The 24,815-nt window shown below is 35.2% G+C and overlaps 1 protein-coding gene across 4 annotated transcripts in view; it reads right to left on the bottom strand.

Annotated features, from left to right (window-relative positions):
- The window catches only part of CDH12 (cadherin 12), a 684,089-nt gene that overhangs the window by 49,040 nt on the left and 610,234 nt on the right, over positions 1 to 24,815 (bottom strand). For all 4 annotated transcript variants that reach the window (XM_077760763.1, XM_077760761.1, XM_077760765.1 and 1 more), the window contains one exon: positions 12,315 to 12,502. In XM_077760763.1, the coding sequence (XP_077616889.1) occupies positions 12,315 to 12,502 (188 nt within the window). The remainder of the gene's footprint in view (positions 1 to 12,314; positions 12,503 to 24,815) is intronic.

Below are 24,815 nucleotides of genomic sequence, written 5' to 3'. Positions count from 1 at the left end.
AACAATTGACATTGTAGGGAGCTGCCCAGTAAGAAACCATAACTATGGAGAAACGGAATATAATATATTTAATTGCTCCTCAGAGTAGAGAGGAATTGGGTGAGTATCACCTTTTTGCATCTTTATCTTTAGCCACTTTCTCTGCTCTTACTTTGCTCAGGTCCAGGTCATGGAAAACTACATAAAATATTAAATGGTAAATTTTTTTTTTTTTTTTTCATTTCAAAGAGGAAAGCAATTTGAGCATGAAATACAAAACAATAACTGTCTAGGATCTTTCAGGCCTCATCATGCATCTAGATAATGCTGAGTGGACATGGAGCTATAAATAGATTTTGAGGAATTTGAAAAACAAGAGCTTTGGTAGAATTCTAAAATGTCCCCAAGATTTCCGCCCCATGACTACACTCTTGTATAATCCCCTATCCTTGACTGTGTGAGCAGCCTCTGAATTGCATTGGATATCACCCCATGAATTCAAGTTTTATGGAAAAGTAAATTATGCAGATATGATGAAGGTCCTTCATCACTTGACACTGAGTTAACTAAAAGGGAGATTTCAGTGAGAGATCTTAATTACATGAACCTTTAAAAGAAAGACAGTGCAGGGACGCTCGGGAGGCTCAGTTGTTTGTTTAAGCCCTGGACTCTTGATTTCAGCTCAGGTCATCATCACAAAGTTTGAGATCGAGCCCCATGTCAGGCTCTTCTGCACTGACAGCATAGGCCTTTTTGGAATTCCCTCTCTCTCTCTCTCTCTCTTTCTCTCTGCCCCACCCCCAAATAAATAAAAATAAGCTTAGAAAATAAAAGTAAATAAAAAGGCAGTGCAGATAAATTCCCCCTGGCCTTGAAGTAAACTTGTGAGTGTAGAAACCACCTGGCAAAACCGCCTACTGGACATGAGACTGAAAGCTAGCCAATAACTAGCAAGAAATATCAACCTCACTCATAAGGCAACAAATAAATGAATTCTGCCCACAACTGATAAGCTTGGAAAGTGTCCCTAAGCTTCAAATCAGATGGCACCAAGCCGATGCAGGTGAGGTTTCTGCACAGGAACAGTTATGGTATCCTCTGACCCACCATAGTGTACTTCCATCCCTTTTCACTTCTACTCCTCTATATTGCTTCCATTTTTATGATTAACATGCATCTGTATTATTTTGCCAACAAAGTCTTCACTCAACAGAATGTATTCTTTTTAAAAAAAATTTTTAAACGTTTTGTTTATTTCTGAGAGAGAGAAACAGCGTGAGCAGGGAAGGATCAGAGAGAAAGTGTGATACAGAATCTGGACCAGGCTCCAGGCTCTGAGCTAGCCATCAGCATATAGCTGGTCGTGGGGCTCCAACCCACGAACCGTGAGATCATGACCTGAGCCAAAGTCGGATGCCTAACCGACTGAGCCACCCAGGCGCCCACAGAATGTGCTCTTTACTAACAAGATACTACTTTCTCAATCATATATAGTAGTTCTTAATGGCCAGTGGAAGGGAATATTTTCAATCATTCCTAATGACTAAAGGCTGAACCCCTATCCAAATCAGGGTAGGTGTCTTTCAAGACAAGCAGAAAACAATTTATACCAGGCTAAATATGATGAAAAGACAAGATGGAATAGATCTTAAAGAGGAAGTTCTTTGTGCCAGGGTGCACTACGAAGATAAGACTTTCTGATCCAGCATCATTCTAAAGGAAAATTAAGTTTCCCAAAATGTAGTTTTATGATCAATGTGGTAATCGATTTATCTATTTGTGGCTGGCACTTTCCATTCATAAGAATGTATTCCAGAACTCAACCACTATTCAAGTTACACTGTAAATCATCCATAGATGATATCTGCACGTACTTCTTTGATTTATTCAGTCCAGTTTAAATTCATATCAATTGAATCAAATGTTTGGAGTTGAGAATAGAGTGGTTAACAAGCTAAATTAAGTCCCTTTTATCAGGAACCTTATATTGTAGAAAGGGAGGGCCACAACAAAAAGAATAGTAATTATATAATTTTCAGGTAGCATTAAGATCTATGAAGAAAATGAGGTAACAAAACAGGAGGAAACATAATTACATAGAGCACATTGGAAGAGCATTTTTTAAATGTTTGTTTATTTTTGAGAGAGACAGAGAGAGAGAGTGAGCAGGGGAGGGGCAGAGAGAGGGAGACAGGATCCGAAGTGTGGGCTCTACGCTGACAGCAGAGAGCAAGATGTGGGGCTCAAATCCATAAACCATGAGATCATGAATGACCTGAGCCAAGTCTACACTTAACTGACGGAGCCACCCAGGCACCCCAGGAAGTGATTTCTGAGGATGTAATGATAGGAACTGAGATAAGAAGAACCATGCATGGGGAAGTCAGAAGGAAATGAGCCTGATGGAAGGTTAGCAAGGGATAAATTCCAGAGGCATTATGTTCCTTTCAATGAATATTTCTTGAACATCCTACCACATTCTAGACATGATTGCCCATGCTAGAACTGAACAAAGCAGACAAAAATCACCACCTGCATGGAGTCTGCTGCCTTCTAGGAATTGATGGACAGCAATAAGATAAATAGGCAAAATACGTAGCATGTTGGGTGGCAATAAATGCATGGAAAATGTAACAGTTGGAGACAGACCATGTTCTCTGTGTTGGGGGTAGATAGATGGGAGTTTGTGTATCCTATCCCTTAAGAAAGGAATTCAACTCAGCAACTTACTAAACAATAGGAAGGTAATTATTTTTTTAAGTTTATTAATTTATTTTTGAGACAGGGAGAGTGTGTGCCGAAAGAGCATGGGGAGGGGTTGGGGGAGGGGCAGAGAGAAAGGGAGAGAGAATCTCAGACTTCTCACTGTCAGCATGGAGCCCAACAAGGGGCTTAGACTCACAAATTGGGACATCATGACCTCAGCTGAAACCAAGTGTCAGAAGTTCAAGCAGCTGAGCCACCCAGGTGCCCATTGAAGTAATTATTTGATGGATAAAAGTTGTTACATGTTTAGGTGAGAATGCCCCAACAATGAAGGAAAACAAACCAAATGTGGCCATTTTTAAAACCTGAATTTTAGTTTTTGAGAAATTTCAACAGCATCTCAGTTTTATAATTTAAAAAAAAATCTAAAAAACAAAAAACAGGACTGACAAGACAAAAATGTATTTTCTAAATAAAATTATTAAAGAAACATGTATTTCCTAAAAGTTACCTGTACATAAATTTGTCACATAAGTATTTATTAGAAACACCTTTAACTTTTGTGTGCATAATTTAGACTCCAGGTTTTTGTAGCACTACAAATTCTTCATAGTTTTTAACGAATTGATTTAAGAATCATGGGCATTATTTAGTTCTATGCCCATGTTTTGTGATGATAGTTTTTGGAACAAATTCAGTAACTAATTCAGCAAGACAAAACAAAACAAGAATATTGAAAGATTCTAATGCTTCTAGTTAAGGGTTTGGGGTAATAATTTCCCCCAAAATGAAAGATTACATTAACTCTTATAAATGATTAAGTAAAATACATGTTGTATATGCACACCCAGTATAATTCATTATTATCTAGGGGAGGCCAATTGTCTTTTGAGTGTTCTTGAATAACCAATCTCACATTTTACTTCTCTTTTTTATCGTTTAATTATTTTTGAGAGAGAGAGAGACAGTGTTGAGTGGGGGAGGGACAGAGAGCAAGACACACAGAACCCAAAGCAGGCTCCAGGCTCTGAGCTGTCAGTACAGAGCCTGATGTGGGGCCTGAACCCACTAATGGTGAGATCATGATCTGAGGTGAAGTCAGATGCTCAACTGACTGAGCCACCCAGGTGCCCATGTCACATTTTACTTCTAACATATATTGTTGATAACAATAGTTATGATAGTTAATATGCTTTTCAAATGTACTATAATTTACAAGCTCTTTGACTTTGAAAAAGTTACCTTTTTCCTCTGAGTTTCTTATTTCTCATTTAAATAATCCGTAAAACACTATCTTTCTAAGTAATTTAAGAAATACATTAAACTTTATATAGTACTGAGAATGAAAAAAAAATAATGCATCATGAATTAAGACCATAAACCAACACAGTGCATTTGTTCTGTGGCCGACAAAAAATTTAAACACCCTGTGTATTTCAAGCATTTCCTTTATTGTGACAACAGAAATATAGATATGAAAAGTGCCTTTGGAGGGCTGGAAGACAGTAGGAATAATCAGTTGTGTTTAAACTATTAATGCCGTAAGTATCATAGGTGTTTGACAGAAATCCTGACATTTTGGAAGAAAGTAAGAAGTGATCAACTTGGTGTGAAGCGTGGGAGATCATTAAACAAGCAGGAAGAATCAACTAAGATATTCATGTGGAACAATGTCTTCTGTGTAAAAGGAAGAATAGCACATTTCATAGAAATCAAATCAGTGAATTTGATATGGTTGGAATGTAGCCTGTGTATGTGTGCGTGTTTATTCGTGTGTGCAGGAGATGATAATACAAAATATACAATTTGCTTGGTGTCTTACTAATGATGGAAACAAACAAACAAAAAAAAGGATTTAGGCATGAGAGTGAGATGAACAGTTAGGTTTTGACCACTCCCTCATAGAGGAAAGGGGAAGTTGAATGAATAGTTAAATGAATATACTCAGAGAATGGCCATGGCGGGAATAACCAAGAAGGTGCGAGGTACCCTAGTCGGCAGAGAAAGAGGGAAATTTTAAGCATGTTTTGGAGAAATCAGTGGTCAGAATTCATGTCCTATTTGGCACAAGGAGGCTGATGGCAATAGAAGCAACATAAGAAAAAGTCTGGATTTGGGGCTTAAGAAACTGGAGAGGAAATGAAGCCTTATCTAGGAAGGAAAAGACATGAACAGAAGCGCTCTTGTTGGGAGAAGAGAAGGAATTTGATGTTGCTCATTCTGAGTTTGAACAGACTATAGAACACAGTTTTAAACGCCTGCTGGGCAGCAAAACTAGCTCCTTTGGTAGTTTCAGTCTGGGAGCCAGTGTAGAGTTTATAAGACTCATTAGCAATGTCAGGTAAGATGTTTAAAAGAGAAAGTGATGGAAAATATTTACAAAAACTGGGACATAATATTTACAGAAACAAAGAAAACCACTTATTTTTCTTTAAAGTTATGCATGTTAGACTGACTAAAAACAGGAGTGGATTTTTTTAATTTTCTTTTTTTTTTTATTTTTGAGAGAGAGAGAGACAGCGTGAGCAAGGGAGAGTCAGAGAGAGAGAGAGGGAGATACAGAATCTGAAGACAGGCTCCAGCCTCTGAGCTAGATGTCAGCACAGAGCCTGGCTCGGGGCTCAAACCCACAAACCAAGGGATTGTGACCTGAGCCTAAGTCGGACGCTCAACTGACTGAGCCATCCAGGTGCCCCTCAAAACAGGAGTGTTTTAAACTTAATGAATAAAGATGTATGTTTCGCTACACAAAATAAGGGATTCCAAATTTTGCTTTCCCCTTAGAGTTATTCAAAAATTAACCACATGGTGGTGCTCTTTCACCAAATCATTTGGTGTGAACTGCTTTCCTTGCCATTTGACTGCAAAAAGAAAACGAGTTTTACTAACAGGACATAAATAAAATATGAATAGCTTCATGGGACCTGCTCAGAGCTTAGCCTATTTACCAAAAAATCCTGGTGAAGAATAAAGCATTTTACTTCCTTTTTTTTAAAGCGAAAAAATAATTCTGCTTTGGATTTAGTGTGAAAACATTTATGTCTAATTGGGATGAAATAATATTGCCAAGTAACATCAAAGAGTAAGAATTCTATTTTAAAATCAAAAGGTGTTACTTATTTAAAAATAAAGAGGAAATCACTTCATCATTCTTTACTTTAAACATATGCTATCTTCATATCTTAGTTAGCAATAAACATTTTTGTAGAAATGGTAGAGAACTGTGTGAGACATTGTGGAAGACAATAAAATTGTCCTTCTGCACAACTTAAATGTTGACCACACTATTTTCATTGCTTTAATTTCTTTATAGTGACAAGAAAATTACAGTGATTTTATAAATATATTTCTTTTTTTTCTTTTTTTTTAATTTTTTTAATGTTTTATTTCTAGGAGAGAGAGAGAGAGAGACAGCGTGAGCAGGGGAGGCTCAGAGAGAGAGGGAGTCACAGACTGAAACAGGCTCCAGGCTCTGAGCTGGCAGTCAGCACAGAGCCCGATGCGGGGCTCGAACCCACGAACCGCGAGATCATGACCTAAGCGAAAGTCGGACGCTTAACCGACTAAGCCACCCAGGCGCCCCAATATATTTCTATTTTTAGTACTTGAATGTTTTTAACTCATGCAATTTTATATTTATAACTGTTAACTATGTAAGTATATAATAAATATATATTTATTCTCAGTTATCGAGTAGAAAAAAACTACTCAGTAAAACATATTTCATTTATTTTTTCAATTAAGGATAAAATTGCTTAATTTAAAATGCCTCCTGCTCTCATTTTAAATGTAGCCTATCTCCTATAATTTAGAAGGGAAGAAAATTTTTAAAGTTATTATTATGATTTGGTTAGTGTTTTTAACGTTATAATACTTTAGAACATACAGGGTACTTTCTATTTGTTTAAATTTTGCTCAATGCAATATGACATTGTGTTTTGTTTTATTTTTTACCAACAGCTTGTGCCTTAAGAAGATTTGTAAAGTTTCATAATGATATTCTGAATTCCAGGTGACAGTAAAATAACATTCTTTCATAGTACTCATAAAACAAATCCAAGCTGACGTTAAAAATAAATTAATAAAATGCTTTTTTCCAATCTTCTCAGTTCATATAAACCTGACCATCATTTTTATCCACTTACACCCTCCTCAGAAAGAGAGAGAGGAAATAGTAAAGAGAGAGCAAAAAAGATTTTGGAGATAAAACAATAATGAGAATATGTGCTTCAGAGAACTTTGTATTTTATTTTATTTTATTTTATTTTATTTTATTTCATTTCATTTTATTATTTTATTTTATTTTTCTTTCAAGATTTTATTTAAATTCAGTTTAGTTAAATATAATATAGTGTTGGTTTCAGGAGTACAATGTAGTGATTCATCACTTACATACAACACCCAGTATTTTGTTTATTACGTGAGTTAAGAAAAGAAAAACTCTGAAAGCAGAATATCTTACTCAATGTTAGCCAAACAATTAAAAGAATCGATATTTAACAATTAGCTACATATTCAAAGGTAGAATATATTTTGGGCTTTCTAAATGCATTAACAACATAATTCCTGCTTGAATTTGGTTTTACATTAAAACATTTTTACATTTTATGTAAAATTTCAACATTTTATGCTGAGATGTTGAACGAAAATTTTTCAAAAAACTAATTTAGAGATCACCATGTAACTGAAACACTACTATTGATGTTTACATATTTATTATTACACACCTCATTCTTCTAGGACTTCTAAATATAAGTGCAAGGTAACTTTTCTGAGAACTTACTGAAAATATGCACAAATAATTCTATAATACAGTCTTCAACCCCCCCCCCAAAACCCTCTAAAGAACTGCAGTTATTTAAATTAATTTTGAGGTTTTCATGGGCTCTATTCTCGGAATTTTTCTAATGGTTTTATTTTTATGAAATCATTTTGCCATGGTTAATCAAGTCATAATTCTACACATATATATTTGTACAAACACAAAATATAATACATACAGCAGTAAGTAGGTAAGTAGGTAGGTAGGTATGCAGGTAGGTAGGTAGACAGGTGATAGGTAATTTTAAAATTTTGTTACAGAAGTGTTCTCCTGGGATATTTGTCTTTTTTGAGATTTAATAGATGAACTCTCCAAGCTGCAATTTTCCTTTCCAACATATTGCCCCTAGGGTTCCTCACTTAGAGATTAAGACAAATTGCAATCCTAACAGCAAATCTATTCAAATGCTTTGGTAACTTGCTGGATGATCAGAATTTTTATGAAAATATATTTTGGCCATCCCTTTAACATCGAGCCAGAAGCTCATCATTTCTCACATCCTCGATTACTACGCAAGTCATGTTCTGTATCTCCATCAACAGATTCTGGATTATTTCTATAGTTTTGTAACTAGTCTATTTCTATCCCTACTTCCTAGTATTATTCTCAGAACACCACCGTATCCTGACTTTACAAGGGTAGAGGTAATTTAGATCTAAAGTCACTCTGGGCTTCAATGATCTAATTCAAGTCCTTGGACTGGCATACTGAGCTTTCCAAGAAGGGCCCTTTCTCTGAATCTTAAACTTCATTTCTGGCTGGGAACCCTTTCATTAGTGCACTCAACTCACTGGACTCCTTGCAGTTGCTGCCCGATCTTTCTGGAGTAAACATCCCTCAGATACTACATGGCTCCTTTCTTGCTTCATTCAGGCCTCTGCTGAAACTTCACCCTGTCAGAGAAATGCTTTTTGACCACCTCATTATAAGAGCCATGATGTGCAGTGTTACATGTATCCATGAGCCCTGCTTTACACTTTTCAAGCTTGAATTTATCGCTGCTGACAGTGATTTACACTTATCATCTCTTTCCCAACTAAGTGGAAGCTGCTTGAGTTCAGGGAATGGATCTGTTTTGTCTACTGCTCTATACCCAGAATCCAGAGTGGGCGCTCAGATGCAGTGACTTCTCATCAGTACCTGTTGATCGAAGGTGTGAACATTACTTATGGACACTGAACTTTATTTGAATTACAAATTTTATGCCAGCAAAATGGACAATTATTCATTCACTACAGGAAGAAAAATTTACTTTTTATACTTGGAGATACGCATTTCAGACTGTTTTTCTATATTATGTAAATCAATTTTAATAATGTTATGTCATAATTTCATAAATCTCAGTTTTAATCTACTTATGAAAGAAAAGTCTCAAAAAATTAAATTAGAAAATGCAGCAAAATAAAATTGTTCAAAAATGTGACTATGGGGGCACCTGGGTGGCTCAGTCAGTTAAGTGTCCGATTGTGACTAGGTCATGATCACACGGTTCATGGGTTCGAGCCCCGCCCCGCATCGGGCTCTGTGCTGGCAGCTAGCTCAGAGCCTAGAGCCTGCTTCAGATTCTGTGTTTCCTTCTCTCTCTGACCCTCCCCTGCTCATACTCTCTCTCAGAAATAAATAAAACATTAAAAAAATGTAACTGTTTTTATGAATCTTTCATAAGCTAAACAGGAAAAAGATATGTTCCTATTGCTTTAGTGAAGATGTATAGTAAGTAAATATTTACAAAAATTGATTTATATAACTAAATATTTACTTTCAAGAGTAAGCCATTTTGATATACTGTAAAGACTATAGTTGGCACATTTTTCCAATTGTGTTAAAAAGTAACTAAGAATGCCACACATTTTCCCAGATTGACACTTAGACACCATTCTTTTATTGGCACAGATGATATATGTATATAAATAAAACTATATAAAATTCTATGTTTAAATATGAAATATAGGTACAATAACTTAATTATACATGCATATACAGATTTTAAATATATAGTATACACAATATTGACTCTTATGTACCTCAATTTTGCTTTGTAATTTTACTTAATTTCAGACATAAATTTTATTAACTGTTGACGTAAAATACTTTCTATTATTTTCCTTATTACTAACAGCATTCATGTTTGCTCCATTTAAATTAATGTTTGTAAGTCATTAAAGTGTAGTTCTTTTTTAAGAAAAAATAAGTGATAAGATTTTCATTGACTTGCTACTGTATAGAAAAGAGAAACATGGACAAAACAGGAAAAAACAATAAAGGAGTAAAGTTGGTAAGAATGTTGTGGGGAATAATCTTAGGGATTCCCCGGCTTATACCAATGGGTTAACAAGGCATAAAGAAGTACAGAACCATAGAATGCTCACACCAGAGTTTGGGTAAATAAGATAAGGCTACCAAAAATAAGGAGGTGCAAAGGCACCACAAAATAGAGAGGGGGTGCAGAGCCCCCAAAGTAGAAGAGAGGCAAAGGCCCCCAGTACATAGGTATATGAAATAAATAAGATTAGGCATTCAGGGCAAAGTGCCCCCTAATTTAATACTAGAGCGGAAAGCTGCTTTCACAGGAAGGAAGGACCAAATTAGGTAAACAGGTAAATTGGGCTACAGACCCCTGTGCTGCAGGTGAAGCAGCCCAGAGCAGCGATGATTAACAAAAGAAAAGGTGCCTTGTTGACCCTGAGGCTATTTCCCCTGTCTCATCCCCTAGGCTAGCTGAGATAAACAGAGGGGGTGGTGCCTCCTGTCCCCCGTAAACAACCTTCTGTCCCACTGTCCAGCCTCAGGATTTTGCTATGTATTAACCAAACCCCTAATGTTTAATATCTTCAAGATCCCCTTATCCTCACTCCACAAGCTAATGTTCACAGGTTCGTTGTCTCTGTGCATGTCCATCGCCATGTTTGTAAGCCTTCTGATCCTAATAAAAACGGGGCAAGAACCCTTTTTCGGGGTGCTTGTCTCTTCCTGGACGTTAGCCATCTCTCCCCTTTTCATCCTACTTCTGCTCACTCACTGGCCAAGAGACAACCTTAGACTTAGAGTCCATGACAGAATGCGACACATATTTTGTAAATGTACTTTGCAATTCAACATAAATGTATAATTTTGCTGAATGAGATCATGTGGTTATATTAATTTGTAGGAAAGGTGCAATTTATGTGCAATAGTGGAAATAAAAAGTGATAAATAATCTGTATGAAAATTGTTTTATTTACAATATCATTTTTATTGCCATATATATAATTTCTTTGTTAAAACTCAGAGTTCCTGAGCAAATATGGACACAGCAACCTAATTAATGGGAATGACTGTAAAATACTTCTTGCAGGTTAAAATAATTGTAGTTATTAAATATGTATGATAGACTGTAGTTTGGGGTAAATAGAACATACTTCGTAAGAGAGGAGAAAACACTACTAATTTCCATGAGTTTCACTTTTTTTCCTACAACTCATTCTTGAAAATTCCTATAATTTACTTCACTGATATGGAAACAATCTACACTCCCCAAATATAATTGTGATTTTTCTGTTTCTCACATTTCCATAACCCTTCTTCATGGCACTCCCCAACAAAAGACAGATTATAGCCTCCCTAATATTTACAACTGTGCTCTCCCCTTATACAATTCTCTTCTGTACTAATCCGTTTTATCATTATTATTATTATTATTTTGAAAGAGAGAGAATGAGAGAGAGAGAGAGAAAGAGAGAGAGAGAGAGCTCTCAAGCAGGGGAAGGGCAGAGAGAGAAAAGAGAGAGAATCCCGAGCAGACTCCATGCTATCAGCATGGAGCCTGACATGCGGCTCATTATCATGAACCATGAGATCCTGACCTGAGCAGAAGCCAAGAATCAGTTGCTTAACCAGCTGAGCCACCCAGGAACCCCTAATCTATTTAACATTACTCAGTGGCTTCCCATCACCGTCCAGCTTTCCTTCCTCTCCTTCTCCTTTCCCCTTTCCCTCTCATTCTCCCTCCCCTTCCTCTTCTCTATCTCTTATTAATCCTTCTTTTCAGTTACCTCTTTAAAACCTCTTCAAGCCCAGCATTACCCTTACTCATTTCTTCTCTTTCTTAGTAATACTGATTACTGACATAGAGATTCTTCCAGTATGATATAAACCTTTACCAACAATGTGTGAATTAGATATTTATATAGATGTTTATATTCTCAGAAAACTCATGAGATGGTTAAGACCAGACTTGGTAAGGTTAGAGTTTACTTCTAGATCTTTTTATTTTATTTTATTTTATTTTATTTTAAATGTGTTTCTGTTTGTTTTTTAATTTTGAGAGAGCGAGAAAGAAAGTGAGTGAGCAAGGGAGGGACAGAGAGAAAGGGAGAGAAAGAATCCTAAGCAGACTGCCTGCTGTCAGTGTGAGGAGCCCAATGTGAGGCTTGAACTCACAAACCATAAGATCTTGGTCTGTGCTGAAATGGAGAGTCAGGCACTTAATCAACTGAGCCACCCAGGAGCCCCTAGGTCTTATTTTAATTATTCTTTTTGTTTAAGATTATACCAATTAAAAATTAAAGTACAATTAATTTCTGGTAAGAATTTTTTAATAATTAAATTCACAAACCTGACCATTTCAACAACAACAAAAAATGTCTATCTGTTGAATTGCAGAATACAAGTGCCTGAGAAAGTGAATACTTCAGAGTCACTTGGTCTTTTTATTATTTAAAACACTGATAATTGAAGGAAATTAAAATTTCTGTCATTTTCAACTTTTAGTCATTTTGTTCTTTAATTATTGTTGGGTGATCGCATGTCCAAAACCTTGTTTATGTACCTTTTTCAATTTGATGACTCCTTCTTGTGTGTCCTCATCTGTGATGATGTCAAACAAATTTCCCCCATCTCCTGGAACAATATTGTATTCAATTTCTGCATTTTGTCCAAAATCAGGATCCACAGCTCTTATTCTTCCAATGGCTGAGCCGATAGGGGAAGACTCGGGAACTTTCAGATGGAAGATACCTGATAAGACATGTACAATTCAAGTTGTCAGTAGAGTTAGTAAAGTGTATAGTTAGAAGACTAGGCTTGAGAAATATACTATCTAGAAAGTAAATCAAATTTAGAACATAATAGTGCCAAACTGAAAGGGAATTTGCTGTCAAGTTAAGAATTATGATTAGGAGTAATAACTTCACTTTTTACTTCCATAGGTCCTGCTCTAGAATTTTAATTGGGAATTGTAAATAGTAAAGTGTGTTAAATTTAAATTAGTGTGAGGAAGTATTTTACATAATAACAGCTTCAAAGTGTACCTAATATTACATGGAAGGGCAGGAAAATCATGTAATTAATTGGTACCATTAGGGTAGAATCCAGGACACAAGACAGAGATAAAATAAAGATAGATGACAGATTTATAGTTAGATATTTATAGAAAGTTAAGGTTATATTTTCAAATATACACAAATATTATATGTTTTTCTTATATATTCCATATGTGGAAAGACAGTATTTACTCAGTAAGTATAAATCATTAAGCTAAAAAGAACCTGTAAAATAGTTAACCAAAATTTTAATCCATGATGGATTTAAGTATATTATACTATTTGCTAATATTCAATTTATGTATAGTATTTAGTAAATTTTTCCTGCGTATCCTACAAGCTACTTTCTTACACATATAAAATCAGGATATCAAGTTCTATCTGCTCCACTATTTTTCTTTAGCATAAAAAAAAAAATGGAAAAAAGAAATGCTTATTTTTCACCACCAGGTGGAGCAGGTACATTACTATGAATTTGATACTGATTCAGAAAAGCCTAAAAAAATTTCTATCTATATATCAGAATCGGGAAAATTTGTAATATCCCTTAAAAATGTAAATACATACATTTCTTAAAGGAGTTTTAGAAATTTTGTACGGCATAACATGAAAAAGATATAGGCTATTTTACCAACCTGTCATCAAAATAAATATTAAAGGATTAAATGGCAGTCCATTGAATTTAATATAAGGAAAGAAGGAATATGAAAAGAAATATAAATGCAAAAGCAAAACTAAACTCAAAAATACAAAGTTTAAATTTTGATATCTGCTTTCCGGTTTTAATTTCTATTAATGTACTTAAGATTGAACTTACTCATGGCTAAAGAAACCACGGTAATTCATTCATTTAGAACTTCTAGTTGCATTTATAGAAATTAGTTAGGAAGACCTTTAATATGTTTTTTGAATGGTGAAGTTCATTCATCAAATTATAATATTTCAGTATTTGACTTCAAGATATATGAGGAAAAAGTACTCAATCACATCTTGTAGACATTTTGCCAAATACTTTCCATTTTGTTACCAATTATTATTATTATTTTTTGCTTTGTAGTTCTTTCACAGTTTCAAAATGGGGTGATTTCATTAGCCCTGGTAGCGTTAAATCTTGTCATCTACCTCTTGCACATATAGTGTTAAAATTAGCCTTATTTACATTCAATGGACATTATCTCATTGAAACATACAATTAATATTAAAAGATCTAAATATTTACCTAAATTTAGTTGATTCCATGTAAAACAAAGTAGATTTTTATAGTGGTCCAAAAATAGTTGTTCAATTAATTTGATAATTAATTAACAGTATACCTGCCTTCAACAGGGAATATGTCAAATCTTTCTAAAAGAGCACATTTAAGAGTTAAATAACTAAATAAACAAATCAGAACATAGGCAAGTGATAATAATAATCCAAGTGGTTAAATAATAGAGTGTTACATAGACATTACGAAAGGATTTGAGTTAAAGAAGTCATATTATGTGATCAAGCTAGCAACTTCTCAAAGGTTAAGATTATGTTTCATAGATTTTATTCCCTAAACACTTCACACAGTGGCTGTCTTAGAGAGATGCTCAAAGTTTGCAGGATTTAAAGTAGGTTTGGACTTGAGGCAAAGAGGAAGGATAAAATCACAGGTTACAATGTATACACATTGTCTAAGAAAATAGTAAAGACAGGTATCCAAGTGAAAATGAGTTCAAATAGCCATGGCTGCACAGGCAGCACCTAATGTGACTTTTGCAGCCTACTTTTTAGAGAGTTGTTAAGTGTTTCACAATAGCCTAACGCCTGATTGTATTGAAACACTTCTGAGCTACTCGAAAAGATGGGGATGCCTGAATTCCTGTTTAACATGGCAAGAAAGCCTGCAACAGTTATTTAAAGTTGTACTAAACTTCTCATAGATGTGCTTTTTTTTATTTTCTTTTTTTCTTCCCTTCTTAATGCCTATTAAGGAGAAGTATCATTTGTCAGAAACATGTCCACAACCTTTTCGTTTTTAGTGATTGTGACAAAGAACCTGAAGAAACACCAAAAGCTTTGAATCTGTATTAGAATTAGTCATAGTTCAATGTCATGGTACATTGATAAGTGCTAAGAAAGGTCTTGACTTTTTTTTTCTGATAAAATAGAGTAATGGAGGTCTATGCTTAATAATGTACTGTACATCCTCCTCTCACATGATGTTTAAATAGGAAACAAGACAAAAAAAAAAAACGTTATCAAAGACACAGCTGACAGACAGAGATTTGACTGAGGTAGGCAGATGCCAAGTACATTGGATTTCAAACCTCAAACATGGCCAGCAGTGCAAGGTGGTGATGGTGGTGGAGACGGAGGTAGGGGGGGGTTGGATGGGATATTTAGGAAAATACGGACATCTAACTTAAAGCATTTATAGCTTTTCTGCTTACTCCATCTAATCCACTCAATAGGAACAAGTTCAGATACATATTTGTTTTATGAGTTAGATTTCACTTGAACAACTAAAAGCAAAATTAAAATAATTTTAAAAATCAAGGGAAAGAGTCTAGTCTGGCATCATCATTAAGAGATTACAGTTAGTGAAAGGGAATAAGTTTGGCCAGCATTGATACCCTCCAAAGTGAGAAGAATTTTTAGATCTGAATGGTAACCTGAAGGACATCAGATAATGCAGACTTTAAATGAGAGTTCCCTTTTTTAAGACACTATGTTAAGATAATGAATTTTGTGTTTTATAAAAGGACATTTTATGAAGCCTATAACAGTAAATGTGAAGATGTCTATTCCATGTAGTATTATGTCAATAGTAAGTTAAGTAACAGTTTCTTAAAGAGTGGTCAGCATATAGTATGCTTACAAATTTTATAATTATCTAATGGGATTGGAAAACTTGTAATAAATTGAAATAGGAGCATTCTCCATAAAAGCTTGACTCCATAGTAGTCCCTAACATGCCCCACCAAATTGAGATATAAATAATAGAAATGAAACAGTGATTTACCATGTGCATCTTTTTTGTGTATTGGGATTTTAGTGTACACAAAATACAAATACACAGAGCACTGCATTTTCTGTTCTTTGGGATGGCACATGTTAGTAAGGTGGAAGACATATTCATTAAAACAAGCATTTCTAAATAAAATACCGTAGTTAGTAATAAAGTCTACAGAATATGGAACAAGTCAGAGAAACTATGCATTAGTCATGTCACTATTATTTTAGGCTCTGTCAGTTTATTTCCAGTGACTTGACATTTTATCATTTCTAGAAACTAGACAGCAAATAAAGCTGGGGTCATTCAGATTAATTCAAAACTGAAGTAATCTTCAGCTGTGCCAAAGTTGGATCGTTTCTGATGTAGTATGTAATTACAGTGCCACCAACTTCTGCATGTCCTACTTTTGATGCATATGAAACATCTTAATGGCACTACCTGTACAAGACAGATTAAGAAATAAAACAGGTGACAAGAAACTGTTTAGAGTCAATAAGAATATATGCATACATACTCATCAAATATACATGCTATGCTTAAAAGAAAAAGAAAAACATGTTCCCATGGAAAATGAGAAAATTGTATATAGTGAACTAAGATGGAATTATAGTGATCAAATTCTAAAACTTCTTACAGATAATGCTCCCTAGTGAGTATCTATCACTCAATTATAGGCTAAATGGGTATCCTTTCAGGAACTATGTGGTTTAAGAAAATGTACTTTGGGGTACCTGGGTGGCTCAGTTAGTTAAGAATGTGGCTCTGGCTCAGGCCATGATCTCATGGTTTGTGGGTTCCCCCACATCGGGTTCTGTGCTGATAGCTCAGAGCCCGGAGCCTGCTTTGGATTCTGTCTCCTCTCTCTGCTCCTCCCCAACTCATGCTCTTTCTCTCTCTCAAAAATAAACAAACATTAAAGAATTTAAAATATTAAATTAAATTTAAAAGCATGCTTTGATTATTGGGACTGACACTGGGTTTGTGTGTATGTAAGGGAACATTCACTGATACCTAAGGAAAAATGATATACAATATATTTTCCTTCTTTGTATTCTCTGGAACATTTCCAAGCATCAATGAATATACCAAAAGAGATATATTTACTTAACAAAGCATAAAATAATATGTTATAAGCTACTCAGAAATAAAAGCTTTAGGCCTGAAAAAATATATTAAGTGAATGAATGAACTATATAATAATGTGACAACATTCATTAATAAAAATAGCAAGTAAAAAGAAAATAGAATAATCCACTATAAATTCTCTTTTGAAATACGTTTTATTTTATGTTTACTATAAACTAAAGTTAATCAAAAATAATATGTAAGAAGTCAATGTTCAGCTGCACAGAAAACTTACTATACTGAGGAATATGAAAACATATTATTTGAGACCTTGTAAGCAGATGATTGTATGAAATACTACATGTATGTTTCAACTTTGAAAATAATGTCTATTACCACAAAACTCTTGATTAAGTGATTCAATTCAAACATTTAATTGTTCATATAATGATCTCACATGTTTGTGTGTATGTGATTTACCATCTAATCACATAAAAATAATATGTTTCTTTATCAATATTTTATTGTTTTAATTTCTTAAGTAAGTATATAAGAGCACACAAAATAATTTCATCTTATCTAAAGAAAATAAAAAGGAAATGGAAGCAAACAACATATTTATATCAGGATAAATGAGCTTTATATAAACTATGTACTGTTATAGCTTATTAGCTTTGTGACCTTGGGCAAAATATTTAATCTTTCTTTTCCTGATCTGTAAAGTTGGAATAATAAGATGATGATGATAATGATGATGATGATGATGATGATGATGATGATGATGATGGTGATGTTACTCATACAATAGTGAAACTCCTAAGTAATAGCTATTATTACTAGTTGCTTTTTAAATAGTAATTCTGTAAATAATATCCCTGTCTGTATTATACTATTTTCCTGTAGGAAGGGCAGTAATCAATAGGACTGCCTAAGGAGGTATGGAGATGAAAGAAAGGGAGGTGTTAAAAAGAGTACTGAAAAGCCATTCTAATTTTAGCTGAAACATTTTTCCCATATCTTCAAAATTGAAGATTCAAGAATAAAAATATCCTGGTGGTTGAAGAATGTTTTATGCCCTCTATTTCCTCAAAAGCCTGAAGCTGTGAGTATTTTCTACAAGCACAAATTAAAGTAATAAAAATATAGTCCGCAAGGAAAGACCACCCTGATACCAAAGCTGGATTCAAACTAGGTTTTAATTAAGCTTACTAAGCCAAGAGTAAATAGAATCTCTCAGTAGTGACAGAGGCATTCAGTCCTGTTCATTCTTACTATGGGTCTGGGATGAACAAATTATTGGAGTGTCCAGTATCTGGAATCAAGAGCTTTAATGTATTGGCCAAATTATTTCATCTTTTTACAAAGGTATAATTACAAAGTTATAAAGTCCAGTCTAGACTTTAATTAACCACACCCAAGAGTATGAATTGCCATGAACCTAATATACAATATACTAATGGATTTATAAGTTTTATAAAATGTTATAAAATCTATTTAATTAAAGACATGTTTCCTTTCTCAGAGATAAGAGAAATTCATTCCTCCAAACTTTTGGAGTTTCTAGTTCTGAGGAGCCATACACAGAACAAAAATTTAGGGCTAATTATTGAATTGTCCTTTCTAAATTTCCTTTGGGTGGTAGATTAGTTAGGTCTTCCAATAACTCATGTTATTGATAAGTGAATCAAATGCAATTTTAGTAGCTTCCTCCATGAAATGAAAAAGAAAACAAAAATACACACTAAACCATGTTTATTTTAATGGCATCAATGACCTAATTGGGGAGGTAGATATTAATTAAAGAATTACACAAATGAAGAAAAATTGCTAAGTAATGTTAGTGCTTTAAGGGAAAGTTACACAATTCTGTTCAATTTTTCTTAATTTAAGCTAAGACCTGAGCTAAGTCAACTGACTCATGTTGGATTTGTGAGGTAAGCTGTTAGAAATATTCCAAATAGTAGAAACTATATGACAAAGCCAATAATTATCATAATCTTCTGCCCTCCAATTTTGTTTGTTCAATTACTACCACTAAGACCTATTTATACAACATATATTGATATAGAGACAGTAAATATCAACTTCAATATCAAATATAAATAACTTTAATATTAGTTAATATCAGTATATTGATCTCTCTACATCCAGTAATTCATTATCATTTTTCTGTTGATTTTTGTTCCTCACCCAACTAAAACACGCTTTGTTGTTTCATTATCATATTAACCCTATGGCCTCTATATCTTGCTCATGTTGTTGCTACAGTCTGGTCAAACTCAACCCTTGATAACGATAATTACCCTCTTTCTGAAGAAGGAGGTGCGACTGACTAAAGAAAACCAAAGAGAAGCAGCTAGCTAGATATCACTATGAATTTTCATCACTACCCTCAAATGCACTTTCCAGATTGGCTGTAAAGCATACAATTTTGCAAAGGTAACTTATTACTATTTGCTGTGACCTCTATTTTACACTGATTTATTTTCCACAAATACCTGCTTTAATTTTTTTACATATCTTCCTCAACTTATAATGGGGTTTTGTCCCAATAAACCCATCAAAAATTGAAAACATGTAAGTTGAATAGGCATGTAACACACCTAACTTACTGAACATCATGGCTTAGCCTATATTACCTTAACATGCTCAGAACACTTATAATAGACTACAGTTGGGCCACATCATCTAACAGAAAGCCTATTTTGTAACAAAGGGCTGGCCATTTCCTGTAATTTATGAATGCTATATTATCAGTGGTTTCCCCTCATGATAGCGTGACTGACTGGGAGCTGTGGCTTGCTGACTCTGCTCACCATCACAAGTGAGTATCATCCCACATACAGCTAGCCTGGGAAATGATCCACATTTCAAAATTCAAAGTATGGTTTCTACTAAATATGTATTGCTTTCACACCGGTGTAAAGTAAGTTGAACAATCATAAATTGAAGACCATCTTAGCGGGTGACCCTGTCTCCTATTTTACAGAAAAAAAATAAAATGAACTCATATCACATAAGACACAGCTCAGTTTCCTGAAAATTCCAACAACCCCACATCAGAATTACTGTTAGTTTGAAAAGACATAACATGCATAATGTAATAAAAACATGTTTCGGGGCACCTGAGTGGCTCAGTCGGTTAAGCGTCAGACCTTGGCTCAGGTCAAGATCTCACAGTTCCTGAGTTCAAGCACCATGTCGGGCTTCGTGCTGACAGCTCAGAGCGTGGAGCCCACTTAGGATTCTGTGTCTCCCTCTCTCTCTTCCTTACCCCCACTCATGCTCTGTTTCTCTCTGTCTCTCTCTCTCTCCCTCAAAAAATACATAAAAAACATTAAAAAACAAACAAACGTGTTTCTTTGTCTTCCATGGCTCCTTTAGACTTTCTTCAGTGAGGGTAAGCTTTGTCTTTTCTTGGATGGAGACTATGGCAAATCAATGATATTTCTGTTCAACTTTAAATAATAGTCCTATGTTCACTTTATTTCCCAAACTTTAGATCTGGAAATTAGAAATTTCCAACATATCATATTAATTATGATAACAATCCTTATACAGAATTAGGAGTTCTCTTATCTCTCTCCCTGCCTCCAAGGCCACCTGGGCCAGCAAATGGTGGGACTTCAGGGATATGAATAGTGTGACAGGCTTCCCTCTGTCTCATCATCCACTTTGCAAAAGTATTTTTACCTCATCATAAGAGACAGCAAAGCTAGGCTTGTTGGGCTATTTTCACTTGAATGGATACTTTTTGCTTCTCTGAGACTAAAGCTAATGGCTCTAATGGTTCTTTGGGGAGGCTCTTGGGAGCTTCTCCCACTACATACGCAAGACAAAGCCATTTCCTCTGCTTTGATGTAACATTCCCCTTCGCCTCTGGATCTCCAAACAATCCCTTCCATACACTGATTCTCACTTCAAGGAAAATCTCTCTGGCAGAATTTAAAATGACTCTGGCTTGGTCATTCGGCTTCCACATCTCACCCCTCCTTTTGTTCTCATGTAATTACTTTCCCAGACAAAGCCTTGTTCCATTGTCTACTTTTTCGGAAGACACTTTCACTTTCTTAAGCATGAGGCAAGCCTCAGATCTTGGATTTCTCCCATTTTCTGGAAAGATATGGGGAAATATACTGGGTTTATCATTGGTCCTTTGTGAAGGAAGTCTCCCTTCATAAAACCTGAGAAGGGGGCTCCTGAACAGCCCAGTCAGTTGAGCGTCTGACTTCAGCGCAGGTCATGATCTCACCGTTTGTGGGTTCGAGCCCCGTGATGGGCTGTGCGTTGACAGCTCAGAGCCTGCTTCAGATTCTGTGTCTCCCTCTCTCTCTGCCCTTCCCCTGCTTGTGTTCTCTCTGTCTCTCAAAAATACATAAAAGTGTTAAAAAAATTTTTTTAAATAAAACCTGAGAAACAAGAGAAGCATAGCTCCTCTCTTAATTTTATTAGATGGAAATTCGGTGTGGTTTTCTGAAAAGAAATCCTTGGTGCAAAATTCTCCCTCCACTCTACACTCTATAAAAATATTTTAAAAGGATAAAAAATAGCCTTGCTATGATTGAGCACTTCAAGAATCTTAAATGCATCCTGCCATTTCTATTGTAAATTCTGAATTTTGTTTCTGGAACCATACTGGGTCATGTGGTATCCATTGTACCTTAGCTTCCAGTGGAAACTTCAACATAAACCTCTTGTATCAGTAAGACATCTTTCACCCTTCTTTCCAATTTCAACTGAGGTGTCTTCCTGTTTCTTCTTATTAAACCCCAATAATATGTAAACACCGTACAAATTATCAAGAGTCTATCTTCTCTGTACTCAATACTTTATTCTTAACCGAGATATTCTCAAGAAGACATAAACTGCTTTTCTATTATAAAAAATTTCCCTTGTTCCAAAATCAGATTCCAGCCACCCCCTTAATTTCCTTTTCTAACAAAACTTCTCAAAAGTAGTCATTATTACCTCTTCCTATTTAACAATCACTGCATAAGCAGCTTTAACCTAGTCTCTGAACCCACCATTCTACTAAAACAGTTTCCCCTGGGATGTCCATAACAAAAATGTCCACGGATAACTTCTCAGTAGTATTTAACACTCTTGATGATTCTATTTTTCCTGAAGCAGCTTTTCTCTTTAATATCTGTTTCACTCTACCCTAGTTCTCATTTTCTCCCACTGTATAGCTCGCTCTTCTTAACTTCTTTTGTTGGTGCTTTCAGTAGGGTCTAGATAAGTGAGTCTCAGATCTGACTGCCTAAAGGCATTATATGAAAAGTCAAAAAAAAATTCTGAAGCCCAAGAGTCACCTGAGAGACTCCTATTTAATTGTTCTGAGTTTAAACCTGAACCACAGATTGATTAAACTTTCTCCTGTTCTACTTTGCAACCAAAGTCAAGAACCTTTGTCTCAGGCTATCTTTATCTAGGGTGTCTTTATCTAGTTAATTTCATCTATCTTTTTGCTAAATATCCTTTAGATTTTCATTTCTGCTTATATATATATATTTTGTGTTTCGTTCATCCTTGGCAAAACATAACTAACTGCAAAATTTCACATGGATCTCTCCAAAGGTATCTCAGCCTTGACATATTCAAAACTGAGTTCATAGACCTGCCATGACGCTAGAAGGAAAGGTCCTCTAACAGTCAGTGTCTCAGCCAATAATACTACTACCTCTCCGGTTCCACAAACTTGAACCCCACCCCCTTTTATAGTACATTCATTAATATCATTGACTTTTTAACTCCTAAAATCACTTGAGCCCTGTGTCAGGCTCTGTGCTGACAGCTCAGGGACTGGAGCCTTCTTCAGATTCTGTGTCTCCCTTCTCTCTGCCTCTCCCCCACTCACATTATGTCCCTCTCTCTCTCAAAAATAAATAAACATTTAAAATTTTTAGGGACACCTGGGTGGCTCAGTCAGTTAAGCCTCTGACTTTGGTTCAGGTCATGATCTCACAGTTCATGGGTTCGAGCCCCGTGTAGGGCTCTGTGCTGACAGCTGGCTCAGAGCCTGGAGCCTGCTTCAGATTCTGTATCTCCCTCTCTCTCTGACCCTCTTCTGCTCATGCTGTTTCTCTCTCTCTCTCTCTCTCTCTCTCTCAGAAATAAATAAAAAAACACCTTAAAAAATCTAAAATCATTTGGACCTTTCCACATACTCTCATCTTTCACAACTAATATCAGTACCACCATCATAGATTAAATGACTCACACTATGTGTCTATATCTCTCTGGTTATCGGTTAACTGGCTTTCCTATGACTGTTCTGCCTGTCTTCCCCAGCTTGCACTCTATTTTCTGTGCTGCACTGCATGGATAGATAGGACCATTTCTATCACTTTTAGCTAGAAACTCCATTTCTTCTATCTTTGAAAAAATTGTTGCAAGGACATACATGAACTTTGAGAAAATCTATGAGTGTCAATATGAAGGAAAGAACAGACTTTTAAAATAGAGATACAGTTTAAGTAGAATAGACCAGGTGATTTCCATCATCATCATCATCATCATCATCATCATCATCACTATCATAGGAATTATTTGTATAGTGATTTCTATTCCCAGGGACTTTTCTAAGCACTTCCCCATCATTAACTAATTTTATTCCCACATTAAGAGCATGAGATAGACACTATTATGATGATTCCCAGTCAGTGATGTTCTAGTAAATGTTTAACAATTGGATCAGAATAAGGAGGGAGAACAGACATGGGTAAGCCCAAATTTTTAGTGTTTCTCAGTTTCTAGGGTAAAAGAACTCCCAGGAATGCCTGCTTTCAAGCCAATGTGACATCCCTGAACAGAGTTGGGAAATGTGCACATCACGTGATGCATCACATTTGTAGACAACGCTTTAAAATTTTCTGTCTGCCTGTATTTTGTTATTTGAACACTTCTCATGTCTTCCTTATTTTGGTGGTTTGCCTGAATTGTCTCACTGGCCTGTATACTCCTCTTCTTTCTGTGCGTAAATTCTATTCCTGGGGCACCTGGGTGGCTCAGTTGGTTAAGCATCTGACTTAGGCTCAGGTCATGATCTCACAGTTTTGTGTGAGCCTGGTCATGATCTCACAGCTCAGAGCCTGGAGTCTGTTTCAGATTGTGTGCCTTCCTCTCTCTCTCTCTGCCCTTCCCACACTTGCTCTCTGTCTCTGTCTCTCTCTCTTTCAAAAATAAGTAAACATTAAAAAATTCTATTCTTCATTCTTTCAAGGTCAGCCTAAAGCCATTTTTGATGAAAAATTTTCTTGTTTTTGCACTTTCATTTTCTTCCATAATTCTAAGCAAAAAAATCCTTTAGGGAAAACATGATTTTGGATCATCTAAATATTTTGGTGCAGATTTGCTCTCTCACTGGCTAATTGTTATTGTGGGTTTCAGAAATCAAAGCGCATATTATTTCCTTCAAAATCCTCTCAGATATACTCTCTAATGATTTGGATGTCCATCTTATACATCTACGTGCCATGGTGTGCATAAGTTTATCATTTATTTTATTTCAGGTAGTATAAGTGTCCATTAACTTAATCTCCCTATTATACACAGAGCTGCTTGAGGGAAGTTATTCAATTTTTTTATCCTTTTTGTACTCACACAAAAGAAAGATATAGCCTTTTTTGCATTTACACTTCAATAAAATTAGCAATCCAGCAAATATTCATTAAACGCTATAATGTATTGTCTTGATATTTGTTAATAAACTAGATTTCTTATGTACAGAATGTTTGCTGTCCAGGGTTATTGCCTATATTCTGTTTAACTCTTAAAAAGAAATACTGAAGTAGTTTAATTTCCTTGCCTATATAAAGGCTAAGATCAATGAGAAGGCAAACATGAAATAGAGAAGTTTAAACCATGTGAAATAAATGTTGAATTTAGGATGTTTCTCCCTGGAAATTAAAAATTATCACCAGTATTAGAAATCTGTGTATTAAAAGTTTGAGGTGGT

The sequence above is a fragment of the Crocuta crocuta genome, unplaced genomic scaffold (genome assembly GCF_008692635.1).
Source record: "Crocuta crocuta isolate KB4526 unplaced genomic scaffold, BGI_CrCroc_1.0 scaffold173, whole genome shotgun sequence".
In the NCBI taxonomy this organism is placed as follows: Eukaryota; Metazoa; Chordata; class Mammalia; order Carnivora; family Hyaenidae; genus Crocuta; species Crocuta crocuta.
Note: the sequence above shows the minus strand (reverse complement) of the source record. Positions and strands in the feature narration are given on the sequence as shown.